The sequence below is a fragment of the Talpa occidentalis genome, unplaced genomic scaffold, assembly GCF_014898055.3.
Source record: "Talpa occidentalis isolate TD23 unplaced genomic scaffold, MPIMG_talOcc4v2.1 talOcc4.17, whole genome shotgun sequence".
Taxonomy (NCBI): Eukaryota; Metazoa; Chordata; class Mammalia; order Eulipotyphla; family Talpidae; genus Talpa; species Talpa occidentalis.
This window is the reverse complement of record NW_023601754.1, coordinates 12,202,184-12,224,288: the sequence shown is the minus strand read 5'-3', so window position 1 is coordinate 12,224,288 and position 22,105 is coordinate 12,202,184. Positions and strand designations below refer to the sequence as shown.

Below are 22,105 nucleotides of genomic sequence, written 5' to 3'. Positions count from 1 at the left end.
CTGTGAGCTCATGGGAACTCTATAAACATCCACCTTGCTGTGAAGTAATAGGTTCAACTTTACCTTAAACTATTTGTGGGTTCTGTGCCAGCAACTTTACTTCCTGCCCACACAGTTGACTTCACAGTCACATGGAATACCAACATCTTAAATATGCACACACACACACATACGGAAAGGGTGTTTTCTCCTATTTAGGAATATTTCACATGTCTGTTCAGGAACAGACCTGAGTGCAGATGCTTGGTTACTGGTCATTTTACTACTCCATCAGTCACTGGAGGAGGGAGGGGAATCAGAATTTGCCTGTGTGTCACCTGACAGTTACACAGACAATGAGGCTGTCGGAATCCAGCCCTCTTGACACTTCTCTGTGGGATATAATCCCAGACAGGTGTCCAGGTCCCAGTGGATTGCTGCAGCCCCACCAGCATGCTGCTTGCTTGACAACTGCTGTCTGCAGCACCCCAAGGAAGCAAAGGCACCCAGCTGAGTGCAGAGCCCTGAGGAGCTTCCTCTTATAGGCCAGGCTTGAAACTTTTCCAGCCACCTTCCCTGACATACACTGCCTGGTGTGTTTTCTTTTAGAGCAGCTCAGGATCAAAAATAAAAGTTTCTTCTTCTACTCTAAGTCTAACTATTGGCAGAAGCAATCATCCCACCAGAAAGAAAAATGGGAAGAAGCAGTGAACTCTGGAACAAGTTAGACATACTCAGATTGCTTCAGAATTGAACACGGGCTCCTGTGGATCCTATTGCCTGGTATAATTCATTTACCAAATGTCCTCTGCAATTGGGGTCTGGGCTCTTCCTAGTTGAAAATTTAATTGCTCTATGAGAACAAACTAGATTAACAAGAGGGGCTATGTGATCAGTTGTATTTTTGTAACAATTTAGGAGTTTTGACCCCACAGTAGATCCAGATTCTCTAGCAGAGTCTGTAAAAGACTAAAGGCATTTCCAGGCAGACTTCTTGGGCAACAACCTATTTTCTCCAGACTTAAGAAGAGGATTTGCTACAAATAGATTCCACTTCCAGGTACACATTTTCTGGAAATTACAAAAGAGACAAAAACAAAACAAAACAAAATCCACCCATGCACATGGAATGAATGAGATGGAACAATGAACACATTAAATGAAAAACAGCAGTTGTGAGACAATATAAGCCTGTGATTTCTACAGTTTCATACATATCCATTCATACACAAGGACAAAAATCTGGAGCAATATATACCAAAGTGATCATAAGAACTCTCACTTTCTACATTAATGTTTGGAATCTTCACAATGAATATTCTGATTATTTTTGTGAGCAGAAAACAACCAGGAAGTCATGCTTCCAGATTTGCTTCAAAAACAAAGAACAAAGATTTAGAAACCACAAAGGCCTGCAAACCTTTTCTGCAGAGCGCCTATTAGTTCACCCTTTCCCACTCCTTTCCTGATCTAGGGCATTTATTTTCTTTTACTGTTTCTTGCTTTTCCTTCTACAAATGCTGTCTCTGAATTCTTTATAAACCCCTCCCAGTCATCTTACAGGATATCTTTTTCTTTCAGCTCAATATTCTTCCAGAAAATCAATAGTAAACTACCTTTGCCAACCCTAGGAAAGCCATGAGAATGAAGTGATAATTGAACCCTTTCTCAATACAAATCACCTTTACATTTACCCCTAAAACTACCATTCATTTCCTTGTGTATCATTACTGAACAACTTTTATTGAGGTACTTACTCTGTACCTAGGCCCATACATATGCAAAATACTTTTTCTTTTCCTTTTTTTTTTTTTTTTAACTTTCTCAACTAACCATATTAGGCTGATCCTCTGCAAGAACAAATACACTTTCTCTGAACAGCAAGTTCTAAACCTGTCTCTGGTAAATGGCAGTAAACAAGTTTAGTTACACAAATCAACTCCAGCTAGTTTGGATGGGTTGGGCACTTGGAACACTGTGTTGAGAAGGCCTCTGAGACCAGGTAAACTCCATGATAACAAAGAGTTGGGTAAGTTTTAGCAGTGTCTGCCATGGGCAAAGAACAAGGTTGGGGTCAGAGGCTCTCCTCTCTCTACATAGCCTATTGAGGACAGGGATGTTGTGGCCCATACTGTTCTTATTCTTGCTCTATCTTGAGTCCACTCCCTGTGAAATGCTGCTATATTTGAAGAAGGGGAGGATGTGGGGGGTGGCGGGCAGAGAGGAAGAAAAAGGTATCTCTTTTCCAGCAAATCTCTAACTGTTCTACAGTAACTCAAAGAAGAATAAGATAGCAATTATAGGGGTGTGGAGAAAGATGATTTCATTACAAGGAATTTCCAACTTGAGTCAAATTTCAAGGAATAAGGCCTTGGGGTTTGTTTTCTGTAGTGACCTCACAAAGCCATCCTTATTTTTGGTTTAATCACAATTACATAAAATCAAAAGGCGCATGCAGTAATTTTTTTCATGTTCCCCAAAGTTTATTCAACATTAAGGGTTCACTCACCTTTCTATTTAAGAGGTGTCTCCTCTTACCTTGGACCAAACCCAAGGTAAGTAAGACAAGGTAAGACAAGTAGCTTGGGTTCACAATTTCATCCCATCAATCATTAAGAGTGTAACATTCCCTCTGAATTCTACCCACAAATGGTACAAAATGTCAGGATTTAGAAAGGGCCTTGTAGATTCTAGGTATCAACATGTTCACTTAATCCATTTTATGAAACTACATATTTACCAATATTCTATTCACTGTAATATCCTGTGGAAGAGTTTGGTACAGCACTTTCCAAAAGTACTTTCTGCAGTGATGGAAATGTTTTATCTGTGTGCTGTCCAATTATAATGGTCACTAGCAATGTGTGGCTCTTGAGCACTTGAAATGTAACTAGAGTGACTCAGAAACTAAATTTTAAATTTTAATTACCTGTACTTTATATAGCCACATGTGGCATATTTCAGATAGTATGTTATAGAAGAAAAGAAAATAAACCCAGACTCCCTAGAAAGTGGAAAGCTCTGAAAGTTTATCATGTAACTTCCCTCTGCATATCCTGAGTACAGAGGAAGAGTTAAAACTTCTGTTGCCATAGAAACAGATCCTTGCCACAGCTGTGAGCCCCCAAGAGGTACAGTGCTGAAAGGTTTCCCCTACATGACTCAGGAGCTGCTCTTCCTCTGGGAGTAGAGAACAAAATGATGATGGGCTTCCAGCTTCCTGCCTCCTGCTCATAGTGCTTGTTTTGCTCAACAATATAATGCCAGTGATATAGCTTCATGGAATTTCTGAACAAGATGAGAACAGAAAGCAGCGAGCCAACCTTACTTACTTTCCCAAATATTAGAACCATGGAAGTAGGTGATTTAGTCATCTATTTATTTATTCATTCATTTATTCATTTATGTGTCTGTTTCTACACAATTGAAGTGAATAAGCGAACAAGCCACCATTTATTCCAAGGAATTTAAAATGTAGTCCAACTAAATATACAATTCAATGGGTAGATTTTAAAGCAGATGAAGAAAGAATTAGTGTAATTATCCAGAATGCAGCATACAGAGATAGTCAGAAAATATAATGGTTTAAGAAACATGAAGGACAGACTATATGAATTCTAGGATTTTCAAAAGGTAAGATGGGAGGGAATAAAAGGCAAAAATGAAGGGATAAAGGGCTGAGAATTTCTCAGATGCTCTGAAATACATGAAATCTCAGATAGAAGGACAAATAACAAGCAGGATAAATAAAAATAAATCAAACCCTGAACCCATGACAGTAAATTTGCAAAACACTTGAACAACAAAGATAAAAAGGCAGCTAAGAGGAAAAAACAGGTTAATTCTAAGCAGACTTTTCAATTGCATTATCAGAAGTGAAAAAATAATGAAAACTGGGCCTCCCAGGTGACACAGCGGTTGAGCACTGGGCTGCAAAGCTGCCCACAGCCTCTGCAGCGCTGGTTCGATCCCTAACCGCCAGCGATGGTCCCACATGGCGCGCAGACCTCTCCTGCCGCACCCGCTGTTCCCCTCAGCAGCATTTTCGGTCAATCTGCCTGTTCTGCTCCCCGCTCTGGCTCTGACTGTACCCAGTGCTGGTATAAATAAATAAACAAACAAACAAACAAATAAATAAATAAATAAATAAATGATAATAAACAGAATAGCATCACTCAACTGCTGGAAAGAAATAACTGCCAGCCCAGATTTCTATATCTCACTAAATTAGCATTCAATGGCTATAACACTTTAAGGCAAGCAAAAAAAAAAAAAAAATTATTAGCATAAACAGACTTGCACTAAAAAAAATTTTAGAGTCCACTTCTGGAAGAAAGAAATTTAACTCAGGACAAAGAATGATGAAAGAAGAGAGAGCAGACAAAGAGTTGGTGAGCAGATGTGTGAATTCAAACAAACAATATCAAATAAGAACAGCAACAACTAGTGCTAGGTTATAAAAAATAAAGTAGAACTTGATACTGAAGCATTCAATGTATAAGACAAACTGTGAGGTCTTATATTCACTGAGAAGAGAGTAGAGATACTGATTTAACTTTAGATTTTATTCAATTATGCAGGCCAAAAATTTAAGAGTAGTCTCTAAAAGAACTGAAAGTTTCCAGATGATGGAACGTGAAGGAAAGTAAGGCTGGGGATATGGAATAATGAAACCCAAATAAGCTAATAAGAAGAAAACTGAAACAAAATGCATAGTAAACAGCACAAAATAAAATCTCAAATAAGATATTTAATATGATTTTTAAATAAGATGTTAAAATAACAATTGCAATTGTTATGTTTTAAAATGGATTAAACTTATCAACAGAGTCTGAAATTAGGTTGTAGGGAAAAAAATTCATCTATCTGTCATTTATGGGTTACGCATCTGACATGGATATTAAATGTAAAAGGATAGGAACAGATACATCAGGAAAATATTTACAAAAACAAAACTTGCTAATGCCAAACAAAATAGACCAAAGAAATAAATATTAAGATGCTCACTAAGAAACAATTCTCCAGGAAGAAATAAACAATTCTAGACCACTACACTTATGAGAACTTCAGATTACATACAGCAAAATCTGACAAAAGTATAGAGAAGCTGGCAAATCTGCAATCAGAGAGAGACCTTAACATACTTCTCTCAGGAATTGGTTGATCGAGAACACAAAGATTTAGTAAGATATGGAAGATATCTTTCTTACACACTTACATCTTACAACACAACTGAGAAGTTTAATCTACAGACATATGAATAAATGAAATATTTATGGAAAAAACTGACCATACAGTAGGCCACAAACTGCTCTGTGACTATAATGCAATTGAGTTAGAGACCAACTTAAACAAAAATTTTACAATAGGCTTTTAAGTAACTCATGAATCAAAGAAACACTAGAAAATAGAAACTAGAACTGAATGATAAAGCAAATACTACAGACCAAAAATCATGGCATCCAGTTAAAGGAGTGCTCAAAGGGAATTCTAGAGTCCCAAAAGTCTTGGTCCAGATAGGCTGATAGGAGCGTTTGACAAGCAAGTTCTACCAGACATTCAGAGTATAGATACTCCCCTTGTCTCTGTTTCTTCCAGATCCACTTTCCACTCTACTTTGTGCTCTATGGGGCTAACAAGTCTAGACAAGGTTCGCTTGCCTCCTAAACTTGACTATGCTGAAGAGAAGTACCAGAGGAGACTGGAAAATTACAGTGAGGTAACCTGTGATCTGGCTCTTTCTTGCCATGGTGTGGCAGTGGTTCCAGTCTTCTCTGTTAAGCCCACAGTTCTAGAGGACAACTCTCCAGGGCTACGTTTCTCATACCAGGGCTACAGGATTAATATCACTTCCCGCCCCTTTGCTTTGCCATCTAGGAGTGGCAAAAGTTTCTAGGATTGGCCAACACTGGAGCCAGTCTCCAGGTGTTTCACCCATGTATTGCCAGTCCCCTTAATACTGCCATACCTTTGGAAATCATTTCTCTTCAATTCAATTTGATTTAATTACCTGAGTGTGTCATTTGTTTGCAGCCAGAATTCTAATATGCTTTATACAAACTCTTCCAGAAAAGAATGAACACACTTCCTCAATTCTTTTTCTTTTTTATTTTTTTTAAAGATTTATGTTATTTATTTATGCACACAAGAACTGGAGCCCAGGCCAGAGGTACAGGAGATAAGAGGAGTCACCAGAGACAGAGAGGAGAGCAGAACAGGCAAATCTACTGGAATACACTGCTGAGGGAAGCAGTGGGTGAGACAGGAGAGGTCTGCTGCACCATGTGGGTTATCTCCCTGGCCAGGGATTGAACTCACTGCAGTGGCTGGAGATAGCTTGAGAGCGCTCTGTCTTTAACCTCTGTGTCACCAGGGAGGCCCCTAGCTTCACTTAGAAGTGAAGAAATTAAGGGACAAGGTTAAGTCACTTCATCCAAAGCAACCAAATAATGTATCAGCAACGGTGGGATTCAAACCTAAGGCAGTCTGACTCCCAGTCTGCAACCATAACCACTACCCTACACTGCCTTTCCCAAGATGGATGTCCCACAGCCTCCAGAGCACATTCTCTTCTTTCTTTCTTTTTTTTTAAAGATTTATTTATTTATTTATACAAGCACTAGGTACTGTCAGAAGCACAGGAGGGTGAGAGAATTCACCAGAGACAGAGCAGAAAGCAGAACAGGCAGACTGACTAAGCACACTGCTGAGGGGAACAGCGGGTGGCAGGAGAGGTCTGCGCGCCATGTGGGACCCTCACAGGCTGCTGGGGATCAAACCTGCGCTGCAGAGGCTGTGGGCAGCTTTGCAATGCAGCGCTCAACCACTGTGCCACCAGGGAGGCCCACACATTCTCTTCTGGTGTCACACTGAAGCAGACTTAATCTAAGTTCTCTAGCATATGGCTGTCTAAGACTCCCAATGGCAGACAATTGAAGCCCCCTCGTTCTTTTTTTTTCTTTTTAAAGATTTGTTTATTTATTTATACAAGCACTGGGTACAGTCAGAAGCGCGGGAGGGTGAGAGAATTCACCAGAGCCAGAGCGGGGAGCAGAGCAGGCAGAAGGATCGAAGTACACTGCTGAGGGGAGCAGCGGGCAGCAGGAGAGGTCTGCGCGCCATGCGGGACCCTCCTCCGGTGGCCGGCCGGGGAGCAGCTGGGAATCGAACCAGCGCTGCAGAGGCTGCGGGCAGCTTCGCAACCCAGCACTCAACCGCTGTGCCACCGGGGAGGCCCTGAAGCCCCTCTTTCAACAGATGGGGTCACCACGAACCTTGGGAGCAGAGGTTGGGACTGGATCTCTCTCAGTTCACATTAGGGAAAGCATCAACTCTGATGAAGGTATTTAGGTCTAGCCATCCCTTCAGACAACATGACACTTTTAAGATCATGCGGTTTTCACACTCCCTGAAGCAGGTCAGTGTAGATTTCTCAATCTTGAGACGTTTCATTAAGTCCAAAAGTTGCTTTGTAGAATCAAGAACCTAATCCAACTATTTATAATAACAGATTCTGGGGTGATAAAAATGCAATAGTTATTGTATAAATTTTTCAACTTTTCTGGAAATCTGAAATTTCAAAGATTTAAAAATTGTAAAAAAAATTATTTTCTCTGTAAATCCACTTCAATAAGATTCCTAGGGAGACTCGATTTTACAATGATGACAACTGATGAACTCAATATAATTTCAATAAATATCCTAATTTTTTTTCTCCCACAGTAGTTGACAACACTGATTCTAAAATTTATCTGGAAGCATTAGTGCCAAAAATAGCCAACCCATTTCTATTGTTTTTATTGTTGTTGTCAGTAACATACAGAACTGTTTATTCTTCTGTTTTTAATACAAAGACATAGGGAAATGTTATTGTTTGTGCACTGTAGCAGGGGAAAAAAATTGAAACTGCCCATTAGGGTCAGTTTGCCAGATGTCCTGTCATTGAGAACACCAGCTATCAACAGAGCAGTTCTGGTACTTTGTACTTCATACTTAATTTTGTTGATTCCATCCAGATTTCCTTATCTGTCCCCTAGAAATCATTTAGACCACACAGCTTTGAAAAAGAATACATAACAAGATGAAAGGACTTGCCCTTCCACCCAGGGGGACAAAACTACAGTAATTAAGACAGTATTTGCACAAGACCAATAGAATGTGGGGCAAAAAGCCCAGGAACAGATTCATGCCTAGAAGAGACTATACATGACAGAGAAGCCCTTCAAATTAGTAGGAAAAAGCCTTTTCAAAAAAAAAAAAAAAGATTTATTTAATTATGCATACAAGAACTAGGGTGTAGATCAGAGGTGGGGTGGGGGAGGTGAGAAGATTCACCAGAGAGGGTGGGGAGCAGAACGGGAGGATCTACTGAAATCTGCTGAGGAGAACTTGGGAGAGACAGGAGAGGTCTGCTGCACCATGTACATTGCTCTCTTGCCAGCCGGGGATCAAACCCCTGCTGCAGTGGCTGGAGATAGCTTGACAGCGCTGTGTCCCCTGCGCCACCAGGGAGGCCTGAAAAAGACTTTTTACCATTCCTTACTTGCCACTGGGAAAGCTGGTTATTTTCACATGGAAGGAGGAAAATATATCTTCATCTTACCTCATTCAAACATCATAATTCTCCATGGATTGAGGACTTAAATTGAAAGGCAAATTTTAAAAACTTTTAGAAGAAATTAGAATATTTTTAAGACCTCTGGGAAAGAATGATTTTCTTTAGACGCAATGTGCACAATAAGAAAAAACACTGGACTGCCCAATTACACAAAAATTAAGTTAACCATAAGAAATCATAAAGAGAATAATGGAAATAAGATACTGATAGGACAAATATATATCCATTACATACGATGACAAAGAATTATTATTCAGGAGCAAGACCAAACAAATACAAGTTCATACAAACTTGTAATAAGAGGATAAAATATCCAATATATGCCTAGGGAAAGATATGAACAAGCATTCCACAGAAGAGGAAACAAAATTACTAAACATGCAATATTAACTGTATATAAATGCATATATCAAATATATAAACTAAAACTTAGATGCCAATGATATACCATTTCACACCACCAGAGCTTGCTGAAAATCTGGGAATGACAATAGCAAGCAAGGACATGGGGCAAGTGAAAACATGCTATCCGGGGAATATAAACTGGTATGTGCACACTGGCAATCTACTGGGCAATATTTAATTAAGAATCAGAGAAATAAAGTCCCTATTTCATGGCCAAATATGTACACCAAAAAAACCCTCATTCAAATACACAGAGAAACAGAGAAAAACTTTCTTGAAGCAAGTAAAAGCAACTTTTTATGTCCATTAATAAGAAACTGGATCAATAAACAGTGCTACTTATGGTATACCCATACAACAGAGTACAGCAGAGAAAATAAATGTATTAGAGCAATAAGTAATAAAGTGTATTTATACACCTCAAATCCACTTAGAGGGCTTCCCCGGTGGTGCAGCGGTTGAGTGCTGGGTTGCGAAGCTGCCCGCGGCCTCTGCGGCGCCGGTTCAATCCCCGGCTGCTCCCCGGCCACCGGAGGAGGGTGCCACATGGTGTGCAGACCTCTCCTGCTGCCCGCTGCTCCCCTCAGCAGTGTACTTCGGTCCTTCTGCCTGCTCTGTTCCCCGCTCTGGCTCTGGTGAATTCTCTCACCCTCCCCGCGCTTCTGACTGTACCCAGTGCTTGTATAAACAAACAAACAAATAAATAAATAAATAGACTGTATTTGCATCTTTAAAAAAAAAAAAATCCACTTCGAGAAAAAAAAAAATATATATATATATATGGATATGAAACATGGACATTATGATAAAGCTAATATAAATTAACCAAATACTGTTTTTGGATAGATACATGCAGTAAAAGCACTAACATATGAAAGATTATAAATAGTAAACAGGCAGTAGTTACCTTTGGGAAGGAAAAGAGAAAAATGGAAAGTAGGTGGGGCACATAAAATCATACCTGTAATGTTTTACTTATTCATCTGCTTTGTGGGTAAGTGCATTATCTCTTGTGAATGCCTGAAATAGCTCTCATTTTTTTTAAAGATTCTAAGAGACCAGAGTTCCTAGTCAGAGTCACACCATTATTTGATTTCCTGAAATATACAAGTGAAACAAAAATTGAAATAGCACAAACCCCTGTGACTTTTCCATTTAGCAATCACAGGACTGAAACTTCAGAGTTCATCTACTAGAAGTGAACGGAACAGGAAGGGCCAGGCTCCATCCTGGATCCCACGATAAGCTGTACCCTTAAGGACCCTCAGAGAAGAAGTAGGGAACTAATTCCCGCTATTTTATTTTAAAAAGATGATAATGCCCTTTTCCTTAGGAAAACTTGTTTGAAAGGAACTTATTTTGAACTTCACAGGCAAAAGATATCAATACTTTGTAATGATGCCATCAAATAAAAATGCTGCACCTCCCCCATAAAGCCTAAGAAAAATCAGTGTTTTGTGCCATTGCCATTGCTTTCCCCTTGGTTGAAGGGGTTGGTCAAAGTCACTGCTGAAGGATGCATCTACTTGGTCAAGGCCCAGAACCTGCCGCACCAGCCCTCCCCCGGCTCTGCCCCCACCAGTTCCATTCTCGTGCCCTTTTCTCTATGAGTTATTGCTGGCTCTCAGGCATCAAATGCCGACTTCCTGTTCCCCTTTATTGAGCTCTGGAGACTTGCAACTGGTAAGAGCTTTGAAGGTAAGTACAAAGCCAGGAAAACACCTACAACTTTCCAAAGGAAAGCAAATCCTAACACAGTTTTAATAGCTGTTCAGCCTTTCCTCTGTCTGTAGTTTACCTAAGCGGGTGGTTCAGACAGCAGGACCAAAGAAGCACTGTAAGTCACTGAAGTTTAAAAACAGTTAAAACTCAGGTTTGGTGGCACAGAGTGTGGGGACAGGCACTGGGGGTGTGCACTGGTTTGTTCTAAACTCTTAGTAATGTTCCCTTTTCCTTTTCACCAACCATAAGAGAGAAAGAGAGAGAGAGAGAGAGAGAGAGAGAGAGAGAGAGAGAGAGAGAGAGAGTCTGGGCGATGTGTTGCCTTTGGATGTGATTTTAAGCTTCAGACCTAAAAATCTTAGAGCACAGATGACCTTCTATGAATCCTCTGTACAGGATTCCCATGGTCAGTACCAAGCACCAAGCCACCATTTCACAATATGGAAAAAGGCACACTTGTGCCTCGTAAATTTTCATCATTAGGTCCAGTCATCCCTTAATCTAGGAATCTGATGCTTACCTGTAAATGGCCCCGGGCCCTCTGACCCAAGGTCCTCACTTAGCGTATCAGGATTCTTTCACACTACAAGAGTGTTTTCATGAACTGAACCTGAACATTGACACTCCGATCTCACTTGGTCATGCTCCTGCAGTGAGTTGCTAACACCGGCCTCCCGTTCCATTTGGCTGTCCTGTACTTTGAATTCAGGGCTTGCTGTCATCACAGAAAGCACCAGAGTTCTGATATGTTCCACCAAGGCATTTATCATCCACAACCTACTCAAACCCCTCCTCCAACAGCTACCCAAAATTCCCCCCGGTGAGAAATGCTATTATGAGCAGGAGTGGTGGCTTTGTGACTCACACTGTTTCATTAAAAAGATTTTTTTTTTTAAACAAATTTTCAGCATAAGAACCTGAAGCTTTTCCAAAGTCACAGCAAAACAGAACAGCTCATGATACTATTTCTCAGAGGTCTGCCACTTCATAGGAGATTCCTATATCTTGAAATACTGGAGATGCTTAGACTTACTACCCATTTATGTTGCACTTGGCCCCTGGGCTGAGAGGAGGTAGAAAATAAACCCAATACAGCCAACAAGACTGGGCTCGTCAGATATTGAGATGGAAGGTGGCAAGTCTGCAGGCCGACCTTTGTAAAAGGTCTCAGACCTGCCGATTCCGCTCCACTGCCACTGGCTGCAGTGGTAGGAATGTTTTAGTGCAATGGGTCCTGAATGAGGAAACCTACTAACAAGGAAGGGATATGGGTATCTGGTGCTGCTTGTGACAGAAGTGGGTGGCATTAATATAAATGAAATAAAGCTGACTTAGATGTTGTTATATTTTTGAAAGTACTAAAAGTGTCTGGATCTAAATAGAATCAAACAAGATGATTAAAAAAAAAACTAACTTGCCTTTTTGGTATACCAAGTATTACTTTGGTTTAAGTTGGAATCCCAAGAGCTCCCTCAAATCTTTGTAGGATTCCCAGGGTACTTAGACAGGCATCAGGATAAAAGAATCCTGGGAGCGCTAAGGAAAACCACCTCGGCAGGGAAAAAGGTTATTTGAAAGGAAAGCAAATGGAAAAGATCTCCAAAGAGCTCAGAAATATGGGCAAAATGAGCAAGCCAGCTGAGGTCTACACTCTGGGGTTCCCTTAACTCTGTCCCGGATCACCCATCTGATTCCAGACTTAAGTTTGTTCCACGGGCTAAAAACCAACTTTAACCTTAGAAGATACTGTCCAGTACAGAGGTGATTAGTTTCAGAACTTTATGTGAAGTATGGCTTATTTAATTGCACCTTTTAGAGGGCTAAAAAGGTACTGCCAACCAGAAAGTTGGAGCCATCCGTTAAGAAGTCTAGTTCCCAGGCCTCCCCGTTGGCGCAGCGGTTGAGTGCTGGGCTGCGAAGCTGCCCGCAGCCTCTGCAGCACCGGTTCGATCCCCGGCCAGCAGGCGAGGGTCCCATATGGAGCACAGACATTCTCCTGTCGCCCTCTGCTCCCCTCAGCAGTGTACTTTGTCAGTCTGCCTGTTCTGTTCCCCGCTCTGTCTCTGGTGAATTCTCTCACCCTCCTGCGCTTCTGACTGTACCCAGTGCTTGTATAAATAAATAAATAAATCTTAAAAAAAAAAAAAAAAGTCTAGTTCCCAAAATCATGATGAGCAACCACCTAAATGCAAAGTGAGGTTTCCCCGAAAATTATCCTTCAGAAATTGTTATTTCCTTAAGAAACTGACTTCCTTAATATACAGTATCACCTTATAGCCAGAGTCTACATAAAGTCTTTCAGCATGAAATGTTCTCTTAAGTATTTTACTTTGAGCCCCAAATACTCAAATATAGCACTGATTTAATAACTATTCTGGGGGGAAGGGGTGACATTACAATACCAATGCTGTCTATTGTAAACCAGGCTTTAAAACTTGCTTAGAACATAACTAAAGTGTCAGTGGTGAAGAGCTCTGAGCTCTGAAGACACACACTTACAAGACCAAGGAGGAAAACTGTTCCATTACCTTAAGGGCATATGTGGCTCAGGATAAATTTTTAAAGCTGGATTTTAAAAGTGTGGATCAGCCTCCTAGAAAACAGTGTTCAATGACCAAAAAGAAAAGCAGCTCTAGGGGTGAATAAAATACTGAAGTCAAAGAGACACATGAAGAGCTCACAGAAGTTTTTCTGTTAATAGTCTTGCTTAGAAGAAAGGACCACTTGTACCAGGATGTGAGTTATTTCTTAGTAGGCACTTGACCGGAAGCACAAAGATCACCTGCTCCAGCCAAGAAGTAGGGTTTAGGAAAGAATGAGCATCGTGAGGGAAATATCACCTGGGCAGCAGTCTTACCAAGAACACATGAATCTGCTTATCCAACAGAGGCACTCATAAAAGCAAAATCTGGGCCTCCCCGGTGGCGCAGCAGTTGAGCGCTGGGTTGCGAAGCTGCCCGCAGCCTCTGCAGCGCCGGTTTGATCCCCGGCTGCTCCCCGGCCACTGGAGGAGGGTCCCACATGGCTCACAGACCTCTCCTGCCGCCCGCTGCTCCCCTCAGCAGTGTCTTTGGTCCATCTGCCTGCTCTGCTCCCCGCTCTGGTGAATTCTCTCACCCTCCCGTGCTTCTGACTGTACCCAGTGCTTGTATAAATAAATCTTTTTTTAAAAAAAAGCAAAATCTCCCACCCGCTGCACTATGCAGACTCTCTCATAATGATCGGAGAAAGGAAGAAAAAAGATTCTTAGAAAGAACAAAGCTATGTTAATTACCTTTATGAAAAATAAATATTCCCAGCACCCAGCACAGGTCCAGTCTACTGGAAGCACTCAATAAACATCAGTTGAATAAATGAATGTCTTAGCTCAAGAAAGATCACCACATACATACACAAGGAGTCTCATACTTTACAGTCAGAGAAAAGGAAAATTGGTCTTTTGTCCATTTTAAAGTCTGGATTCACCCTAAGATCTTTACTCTTCTAGCTGCCTGGCTGAGAATATACGAAAGAGAATTTAATTCAATAAGCCCTTCTGTAGCACAAGCAGCCAAAAGAGCTGTGGCTTAGAAGAAAAATCAGGGGGGGATATTGCCATGATCACCTTCTATTGCCAGCAACTTTAATACCCAAGACCAAGACAGATCAGCTCAGGCCCCAGGCCTACCTGTAGGAGAAAAATATTGAGTTCCATGTGAATGAAAACCACCAAAAAATGAACGAAAAACACTGCTCTTGCTGGACGAATCTACCCTCTGGGAAAAGAGCAACTGAAAAGATTTGTACGGATGCTGCTTAGGAGATATCTGATTAGTAACACTGAAAATCACAATAGGGCCTCCCTGGTGGCGCAAGGGAGCACTCTGAGACAGTGCTCCCTCGAGACAGCACTGTGAAGCTATCTGCAGGAGTTCAATGCCCAGCCAGCCAGGGAGCTGCCCCATATAGCGCAGCGGAACTCTCCTGTCTCACTTGCTGCTCCCCTCAGCAGTGTATTTCAGCCAATCCCCCTGTTCTGTTCCCCGCTCTGTCTCTGGTGAATCCTTTCGTGCACACACCCCACACACACCTCTGGCCTGTACCCCAGTTCTTGAATGCATAAATCATTCTTAAAAAAAAAAAAAAAAAAGACGGCCTCCCCGGTGGCACAGTAGTTGAGCGCTGGGTTGCAAAGCTGCCTGCGCTGTGGCACCGGTTCGATCCCTGGAGGGTCCCACATGACGCGCAGAACTCTCCTGCCGCCCGCTGCTCCCCTCAGCAGTGTACTTCAGTCCTTCTGCCTGCTCTGCTCCCCGCTCTGGCTCTGGTCAATTCTCTCACCCTCCCACGCTTCTGACTGTACCCAGTGCATGTATAAACAAAACAAACAAACAAACAAATAAATAAATAAAACATGCCTCTATTAAAAAAAAAAAAAAAAAAGACAGAAACACAATAATGGTTATACCAAAAAAGCATTCAGAAGAGTTCTTTCTCTGGGGAGAGAAAAGTTAAATCCAAGGCAGAGCTGAGTTTCAGATATAGACAGTCCTTTACATTTCAGAATCATTTTCATTTTCAGAATCCTTTGAAACAAATGCAGATTCAGGGTCTCTGCTCAGCTCTACTGAATTCCAGGAGTGGGGGGTCCAGTCATCTGCCTGTTAAGGAGCCCCCTTGAGACTGTGGGGCAGAGTTAAGTTGAAAACTCTTCAAACCATTCACAGAAAGCAGGACAGTTTTTGTTTGTATCTGCTTCCTTGCTGTAGGTCCAAGAGCTAACTACAAATCCTATCATGCCTTCACTTCTCTGGCACTGACAGGCATCCAGTGAATCCTCCCTTCCCCTTTGCTCCCCAAAGGAGAGGGCTATACTCTGAATTCTACCTAACAACTCTAGGGATATCTCAAGGTAAAAACCCTGTCTCATCAGTCTAGAAACTAACCTACCCGTCCCCGCCCCCCACATATGCCCATACCCCCACCCCCACCCCAGCGGATGCTTTAAGATTAAACTTGGTTCTGTATTTACTTCACACTTTAGGGTATTTCATTCCTCCCAAGTTACCCCACAGGCATTCGGCCTATCAAAGTCAGGAATCTAACTGTGGATTCAAAAATAAACCTGTGTCCAGATAAGAGCAAAAGATCTGAAAGTGAAAGTCCCTTTTCACATTCAAGGCTGTATCCACAATAATCACTGGGATTCAATTGATTCCCATAAGGCCATGACAAAGCTTTGGGTAAGAAATGAATGGAATTTTACATCAATTCATCATTCTAAAAGATTGGTATCAATATTTAGGTTCTGGGATTCATGATTCTACCACCATCTCAGTAAACCACAGTCATTAAAAACTCTCCTTTTGAAGAGTTAGCAGGCACAGGACTGGTATCCGATGTAAGTTACCACCATTTCCCCAGGAAGTTGTTTTTTTTTCCCCCAAATGCGTAAAGTACAAAGCATGAAACGCGTTTCTTTGTTTGAGAGTGGCCTGGCTCGGAGGTTTCCTTGTGACATATTTGGCGTGAGTCTTTGTTTAATAACAAAATATGCACATCCCATAAAACAAACACTTCAAGAGTGAGACCACTGTTTCCTACAACACCTTTCAAACCCCAACAAGGATGAATTTAACTGTAACCTTCAAGAAATGATCTTTCCCTCACAGGAACTTCCCCTTCTCCCCCAAATTTATAGAAAATAAGCCTTCATGGTAAAAGAGAAGTAAAAGCTCTGCTTGGAAATAAAAAAAAAGTTTCATTAGGAATAGAACTTTTGCAGGGCAGGGGACCCATCATGCTCTTTGGAGACCACAGAATGTTTTTCCTTCTCCAGAAACCATTACCACTAGCACACCTATGGTGAGGTACAAAGAGGCTTTCTGACCTACTCCAATGGCATTGGCAATTCTCCCTAATTACTTAAGAATAGAGAATTAAATCACTTGAGAACCACAGAGTGGCTGCAAAACAGAACCTATGAGATATCCTGCTAGCATGTTCAAAGACATCAAAAGTCATCCTATATCAGTCCCAGTTGATGACCTGGTAACAATAAAGAACAATTTAGATTTTTCTAAATATGCTATGACCTAAAATATTGGAGTGAAACCCTCATAGCAGATCCCAAAAAACTAAATCAAAAATCTTTCTTCCAACATGGTGGATCCTCTGTGTTTTTTCCCCACATCTAGAAATCCATGTTCTGAGATTAAGCAGAACTACAAAAGAATGATCAGATCTCCAGAAAACCACCCAGCAGCCATTAGGAATGAAATACCTAACAGCAAACTTACATTTTTTTCTTTAAGATTTATTTTTATTTATGTAACAGCTGGGGTATAGGCCGGAGGCACGGGAGGGTAAGAGAACTCACCAGAGACAGAGCGGGGAGCAGAACAGGCAGATGGACCAAAAACACTGCTGAGGGGACCAGCGGGTGAGACTGGGGAGGTCTGATGCACCATGTGGGTATCTCCCTGGCTGGCTGGGAATCGAACCCATGCTGCAGAGGCTGCGGACAGCTCCACCGCGCTGCGCTCAATCTGCTGCGCCACGGGGGAGGCCCACAGACTTACACTTTAATGTGAAAAAGAAAGAACTCTAATTCTGATTCCATAAAGCAGCTCTTCTAAATGGCATTCATTATTATGAGCGACCCATCGATGTAGGTCAGATTTCAGTAAAGAGCACTAGCTTCCATCTTAGGGAAACATTTCACATAGTTCTAAATCCCTGTGCCCAGCAAATTCTGAGAAGATAGAAGGCAGACAACTATAGAAGTGTCCCTTCAGGAATCCACTTTCCATCTGTAGGTTATTTGGCCGTTGTATATAGTATTTCATGAGACCCTCGCCAGACAAATCTGCAACGTCAGCAGGACATATATTAGCTCCATCTTTCAAGTGAAGAAATAGTGACTCTAAGGTGAAATGACTCACTTGCCCAAGGTCACAAGTCAGGCAGTTAATTAGTAGCCCAACCAGGAGGTGAGACTAGCCTACCCTCTGACTTACAGCTCTGAGATTACCAGGACACCTCCCAACTTCCGTATGTTTGATGAGGAGCAGCAGAAGAATGCAATGGTTAAGAGCCCAGATTCCGGCACCCAGACCTGCAGTTCATCTCAGCCCCACCCACATTAGCTACCTGATCTTGTATTGGTTCCTTAACCTCTCCCAGAAACCTCAGTTTCCTCACCTATAAAATAGGAATAGAAAGTCTTACCTCATAAAGTTATAATGACAATGATACACATGAATTTCACAGACTTAAATTCATTCACTCAAAAAATATTTGTGCCAGGCACACACATGGAAGAATTCCAATAATGATCAAGAGGTAAACTCCTGCTATGATGGAGTTTAAAATTTAGCTAAACTAAAATTTAAAAAGCAAACAAGTTTTAAAAATACTTACAAAGTGTGACTAAGTGCTTTCAAGGTAACAGGTCAGTGACTGGAGAGATTAAAAGAAGTGAACCAATTTTTAAGAATGGTCTCTGAGGTGAAATTTAATTTGAGTCGGAAGAGATCCAAAAGCGCTATCATGTGAGGAATGGCAGGAAAAGCATTCCAGGCACAGGGAGCAGGACATATGAGGGTCATAGCACTGGGGAGAGTAGGAACACAAATGTGACTACCGTGTAACCTCACAGGATTTGGGGAACAACCTTTGCAAGCTGGTTGCCCAGGATTATCACATTTATTTTAAAAATAACAAAGATGAGCCTCAGGAGGGTGCTGTGTCTTGCCCAAGGTCACAGCTACTCAAAGAAGGAGCTAGAACCCCAGTAGTTCACCTTTTGACATAACATCTGCTCACTCCCTTTGAGGAGTCTTGTATACACTAACCTCCCTCCACTTATTTCCCTCACAATTGTTTTCTGTGCCCAGGAGGAGTTCCAAAAGCACCTTGAAAGCACCAGCAACAGCATCCTATCGACTCCAGGCATCTAGCCAAATGTGCACCGAAATCCTTCCCTTTGTACTTTTATGACACAAGAGCAAAAACTGCTCAGACCTTACTCAGAGGGTACAAAATAGAAGTTCTTCTTCTTACAGTAATGAACAAGAGAAGGAAAGTAATGCCCAGGAAGATCCCGTGGCCTGTCCCAGAAGTCCAATAGAACCACCATCACAGAAGAGTAGAAACAGGAAGATTCAGCTGAATGAATTGCACAGGAAAAACTAATCAGTAGAATAAAAGAACGAATCCCCAAATTAGTGTTTCTCAATGAAGGTGAAACCCATTCACCCACCAAGAACATCTGGAAATTCATGGGGACATATAGTGGGCAGGCCCAGGTATGCTCAACGTCTTAAAAAAGGACAGGATGAGCCTACAAAAAAATGTATTTATTACTCAAAGTACTAATTGCAGCCCACCCTTCCCACACACACACATATACACTTGAGATACCTTTCCCTAGAGAATGAATATGCTTCGATGTTTCTTGTAGTCTCCTGGTTCAGAGGCGCTCTCTGACCTCACTACAATTGGTTGCAAAAAAGAAAAGCTAATGCTTCACAGCTGAAGAGTCTGAAATTTTGGAATCCGATGGAAGCTGATAGCAGTTACCATGGAACCCAACAGAACAATGCTGAAGAAGTTTCTAGTAAGAGACAGACTTAAGAGATTTTAGCAAAAAGAGAACCCCTCCCCAGACTATGAATTGTATTTGTTTTGCAACAAAAAATTCTGTGATTTTAAAGAACCTTCTTACAGTGCCTTTCAGTTTACAATTCATACTTATGACATTTCTTTTTGAAAAACTTAACCAAATCATCTCAGAAATGATTTTTACTCTTGCTGGAATAAATTTTATAAGAAAGATTATTAATTTCAAGATGTCTGAAGCGGACCAAATACCTAAAAATGCCAGAGGCAGTTAAGCTTGCATCTCATTCAGGCCAGTTTCACACAGGTCAAAGACGCTCCAAAGGATATCTGGAGTTCTCTTCAGGGATTAGCATACCATCCTTGCAATTCAAAAACCTCTTCCAAGTGCTATTCTAAATTAGAATTGGAAAAAAAAAAAAAATCCAGACCACTTCCAGAAATAAAGAGATCTAAAAAGCCTTACTCTATTTCAAAATAGCTGGAACAGGAATCCACTACATGCATAAATCCTCCATAAGCAATCTTTCCTCTGCACAAAATAGCTAAAATTTCTCAACTCTCTGTAAAGGACTCTGAATATGTTAACTTCTTCAACTTGCCAACCAGCAAATAGCGGCCCACACCCCCATCTAAGCAATTTTCTAGAAGCCAAACCTGGCTTCTCAGGTTATTGAGCAGACAAACCTGTTTTCCTCCAGAAGCTCATGCCATTCAGAGTCTGGGAAATCCACCTTCAGCTTTTCACTTCACTGGCCAGTCAGCAGCAGTTCACAAAATTAATTCACCCAGATTTTTTGAATCCTCTCCCCATGTGCCAACAACGTGGCAATAAATTCCTACCCCTGCTACAAATGCAGATTCCCAGAAAGAACAAGAAGTTAACACAGAGAAGAAAAAAGATGGAGGGGCCTGAGAGTCAGTGAGCCAAGCCTGCCGCACGCCTGCAGCAAGGCCACCAAAGCCCTGGTCCTGCAAAGCCTCCCCGGGTGGCTACCTGGCCAGGCACTCCTTTCAGTAGGCCACACCTGTCTGTGCCAGCAGCCTGCCCGCTGCTCCATTTTAAACATTTCAAACAGATCTCCAGCAAGGAGGCAAAACTGGGCACCCCTCTCCAGGCTAGAGGGAAATTCTTAATCCAAAGACATCTAGCCCCCAGTTGTACTTCTTTTCCCACTCAGGTAGACACCTCTCTCTCTTAACGGTGAGACAGGCATAGTGCTGCAGTGACCGAAGGAAGAAGCCTGAGGCCGACTTGCTATGAGCCACACAAGACCTTCTCTGAGGCCGGTGGTGCCAATCAACAGGAATTCAATAGGCGGGTTTCACTCTGCCCATCCACAAGTGAACCAACGCCCGAGTCCCGAGATGCCCGGCTCCACAGTCTCGCAGAAAGCCTCTTTTCTGAAGAGTGGGTATCCCAGTCACCCCTTGGCTTCAGGAACCAAAGAGGAGGCAGACAAACCCAGGTCGCGCACTCCACATCCAAATCTCCGCACGCGCGCGCGCATCTTTGGGGTGCCCCGGCGCGCCCTCCCTTGCGCACCCCCCTCCGAGGCCTCCTTCACCCCGCGGACTCACCACTGTGCGAGCTGAACCACCTGGGTGCGATGTGCAGAGGTAGAGCATCCGCCAGCGAGGCGCGGGAGCCCAGGTACAGCATCCCGTCTCTATGGTGACCGCCGCCGGTCTCCTGGTAACCATTGCCATGGGCATAGGTGGAGTCGGACGAGGACCCTCCACCGCCGGGCGCCCGATCCGAGTCGCTGGTCCCTCGGGAGGCGGAGGTGTAGAGGCCAAAGGGCACCCCTCCGGCCGTGCTGGGGTCCATGCCCATGCCCGCCACCGAGCTGACCGAGCGGCTGCGCAGCCCCATGGCCCCGCCGCCCGCCCGGTAGTGCCCAAAGTGGGGCGCCCCTCCCGGCGGCGGCACGGCGCTGTCATCGGTGGAGACCCCCGGGAAGGGGCCCCGGGAGCGGGCCGCCGTGCTCTGCTTGCCCCCCATGCTCGCCCGAGCCCCGGCGGGGCGGGAGCCTGGAGGCCGAGACCCTCCCCCACTTCTCAGCAGCTGGGGGAGGGCTGGGCGAGCATAAAGCGGTCGGGAGTCACCAAAAAAAAAAAAAAAAAAAAAGGAACCCGGGAGGGGGTAAAAAAAGAAGAGAAAAAGAGAAAAGCAATCCCGCGGAGCGGAAGAGGCCAGCGGGCGGGGATCCCAAACTAAGAATTTCAGGCGATCCAAACCCAACGCATGTTTCCCTCAAGGTCCACAGAAGCGCAGTCCGGCGCGGCGCGGCGCGCCACAGGCCGCCCCCGGGCTCCCGAAAGCCGGGGAGCCGCAGGGAGGAGGGAGGGCGGCGGCGGCGGGCGGCGGGCGGGCGCGGGGAGGCGCCGGAGGAGGCCGCCCGCCCGGCTGGGGGAGGCGCGGGAGGGCTGGGGGCGCCGGGCGCGTCCCCCGCCTCAGGGCTCCGCGATCGGGGACGGCAGCCCGGACGCCTCAGGCCCCGGGCGGGTCGCGGAGCCGGGCGGCCAGACGGAGCTCGGGAAGCCGCGGTCGCGTCGCGTCGCGTCGCGCTGTCGCTCCAGCAGCCGCCGGCCCCGCCAGCCGCGCCGCCCCGCTCGGTCCCGGGCTGCGCTCGCCGGCGCTCCTCGCCGCCGTGGAGACAATGGAGGGCGGCAGAGCGCAGGCGCGGCCCGCGCCCCCTCGGCCTCCCCGCCCCCCCGCCGGCTTAACCCCTTCGCCGCCCCTGCGGCGCGCGGCCGCTGACGCGCGGCGGGTCCCCA

At 43.7% G+C, this 22,105-nt stretch overlaps 1 protein-coding gene across 5 annotated transcripts in view; it reads right to left on the bottom strand.

Annotated features, from left to right (window-relative positions):
- Nucleotides 1-21,665, bottom strand: part of ZNRF1 (zinc and ring finger 1) — a 91,710-nt gene extending 70,045 nt beyond the window's left edge. For 4 of the 5 annotated variants that reach the window (XM_054697002.1, XM_054697001.1, XM_054697000.1 and 1 more), the window contains exon 1: nucleotides 20,906-21,648. In XM_054697002.1, coding sequence (XP_054552977.1) covers nucleotides 20,906-21,329 — 424 coding nt within the window. In that variant the 5' untranslated portion in view covers nucleotides 21,330-21,648. Of the gene's footprint in view, nucleotides 1-20,905 lie in introns of all 5 variants that reach the window. The other variant, XM_037516143.1, reaches the window with a different exon arrangement.
- Between the last annotated feature and the right edge of the window lie 440 nt (nucleotides 21,666-22,105).